The 2,891-nt window shown below is 48.5% G+C and overlaps 1 protein-coding gene across 1 annotated transcript in view; it reads right to left on the reverse strand.

Annotated features, from left to right (window-relative positions):
- Positions 1-2,501: 2,501 nt before the first annotated feature.
- tmem192 (transmembrane protein 192) overlaps positions 2,502-2,891 on the reverse strand; it is a gene marked incomplete at its 5' end in the record, with an annotated part of 12,445 nt that continues 12,055 nt past the window's right edge. The window contains 1 exon segment of the mRNA XM_029744223.1: positions 2,502-2,733. Coding sequence (XP_029600083.1) covers positions 2,619-2,733 — 115 coding nt within the window.

A 2,891-nucleotide genomic window follows, 5' to 3' on the forward strand; every position in this document is an offset into this window, starting at 1 on the left:
TTGACCCAGTCCATTAGGAACGGTAGGAGTCTAGTCTGGTGTAATGCTTGACCCAGTCCATTAGGAACGGTAGGAGTCTAGTCTGGTTGTAATGCTTGCCCCAGTCCATTAGGAACGGTAGGAGTCTAGTCTGGTGTAATGCTTGACCCAGTCCATTAGGACGGTAGGAGTCTAGTCTGGTGTAATGCTTGACCCAGTCCATTAGGAACGGTAGGAGTCTAGTCTGGTGTAATGCTTGGCCCAGTCCATTAGGAACGGTAGGAGTCTAGTCTGGTGTAATGCTTGGCCCAGTCCATAGGAACGGTAGGAGTCTAGTCTGGTGTAATGCTTGACCCAGTCCATTAGGAACGGTAGGAGTCTAGTCTGGTGTAATGCTTGACCCAGTCCATTAGGATCGGTAGGAGTCTAGTCTGGTGTAATGCTTGACCCAGTCCATTAGGAACGGTAGGAGTCTAGTCTGGTGTAATGCTTGACCCAGTCCATTAGGAACGGTAGGAATCTAGTCTGGTGTAATGCTTGACCCAGTCCATTAGGAACGGTAGGAGTCTTGTCTGGTGTAATGCTTGACCCAGTCCATTAGGAACGGTAGGAGTCTAGTCTGGTGTAATGCTTGACCCAGTCCATTAGGAACGGTAGGAGTCTAGTCTGGTGTAATGCTTGACCCAGTCCATTAGGAACGGTAGGAGTCTAGTCTGGTGTAATGCTTGACCCAGTCCATTAGGAACGGTAGGAATCTAGTCTGGTGTAATGCTTGACCCAGTCCATTAGGAACGGTAGGAATCTAGTCTGGTGTAATGCTTGGCCCAGTCCATTAGGAACGGTAGGAGTCTCAGTGGGAGTTACAACATGGTAGTTCGAGATATCATGTTGTCTAGGTAACTACAGAACACACGTTGTCTAGGTAACTACAGAACACTTCTCTTTATTAACCTCATTTACACATTAAGTCACGAGGACTAAACTCAGCAAAAAAGAAACGTCCCTTTTTCAGGACCCTGGTCTTTCAAAAGGTAATTCGTTAAAAATCTAAATAACTCCACTGTTCTTCATTGTAAAGGGTTTAAACACTGTTTTCCATGCTTGATCAATGAACCATAAACAATTAATGAACATACACCTGTGGAACGGTCGTTAAGACACTAACAGCTTACAGATGGTAGGCAATTAAGGTCACAGTTATGAAAACTAAGGACACTAAAGAGGCCTTTCTACTGACTCTGAAAAACACCAAAAGAAAGATACATCCGTACATCCGAACATCACACCTGCGGGACAGGTACAGGATGGCAACAACAACTGCCCGAGTTACACCAGGAAGCACAATCCCTCCATCAGTGCTCAGACTGTCCGCAATAGGCTGAGAGAGGCTGGACTGAGGGCTTGTAGGCCTGTTGTAAGGCAGGTCCTCACCAGATATCACCGGCAACAACGTCGCTGGACCAGACAGGACTGGCAAAAAGTGGTCTTCACTGACGAGTCTCGGTTTTGTCTCACCAGGGGTGATGGTCGGATTCGCGTTTATCGTCGAAGGAATGAGCGTTACACCGAGGCCTGTACTCTGGAGCGGGATCGATTTAGAGGTGGAGGGTCCATCATGTTCTGGGGCGGTGTGTCACAGCATCATCGGACTGAGCTTGTTGTCATTGCAGGCAATCTCAACGCTGTGCATTACAGGGAATACATCCTCCTCCCTCATGTGGTACCCTTCCTGCAGGCTCATCCTGACATGACCCTCCAGCATGACAATGCCACCAGCCATACTGCTCGTTCTGTGCGTGATTTCCTGCAAGACAGGAATGTCAGTGTTCTGCCATGGCCAGCGAAGAGCCCGGATCTCAATCCCATTGAGCACCTCTGGGACCTGTTGGATCGGAGGGTGAGGGCTAGGGCCATTCCCTCCAGAAATGTCCGGGAACTTGCAGGTGCCTTGGTGGAAGAGTGGGGTAACATCTCACAGCAAGAACTGGCAAATCTGGTGCAGTCCATGAGGAGGAGATGCACTGCAGTACTTAATGCAGCTGGTGGCCACACCAGATACTGACTGTTACTTTTGATTTTGACCCCCCCTTTGTTCAGGGACACATTATTCCATTTCTGTTAGTCACATGTCTGTGGAACTTGTTCAGTTTATGTCTCAGTTGTTGAATCTTATGTTCATACAAATATTTACGCATGTTCAGTTTACTGAAAATAAACACAGTTGACAGTGAGAGGACGTTTCTTTTGTTGCTGAGTTTATATAAAAACACACTGCAGGGAGAAAACACATAAAACATTTCTGTAGAACCCACACACCAGGCCCTGATAACATGGTTCCCACCCTCTCTCTCCCTCCTTCTCTCCCACCCTCTCTCTCCCACCCTCCCTCTATCCCTCCCACCCACCCTCTCTCTCCCACCCTCCCTCTCTCCCTCCCTCCCAACCTCTCTCTCTCCCACCCTCCCTCCCACCCTCCCTCCCTCCCTCTCTCTCCCACCCTCCCTCCCTCTCTCCCTCCCACCCTCTCTCTCTCTCTGGTTGTATCAGTGCTGTACAGTCATGTTGAGCAGTCTCTTGCTCAGTAAGGTGTTGTGGTTGTATTGTGGTTGTATTGAGGTTGTATTGTGGTTGTATTGTGGTCAGTGCTGTACAGTCATGTTGAGCAGTCTCTTGCTCAGCAAGGTGTTGTGGTGCTTCAGGTAGTCGATGAGATCAGCTTGTTTCTCCACCACCTCCTCCAGACTGGAGCCCTCCCTGGAGAGGAACAGGATAACAAGGTCAGGACAATGTTAGAACAACGTTAGAACAAGGTCAGGACATTATAACAACAGTAGAACAATAAAAAGGCAACATTAGGTGAAGCCAGTCTAGGGTTAGGTGTGTATATACCTGAAGCCAGTCTAGGGTTAGGT

The sequence above is a fragment of the Salmo trutta genome, unplaced genomic scaffold (genome assembly GCF_901001165.1).
Source record: "Salmo trutta unplaced genomic scaffold, fSalTru1.1, whole genome shotgun sequence".
NCBI lineage: Eukaryota > Metazoa > Chordata > Actinopteri > Salmoniformes > Salmonidae > Salmo > Salmo trutta.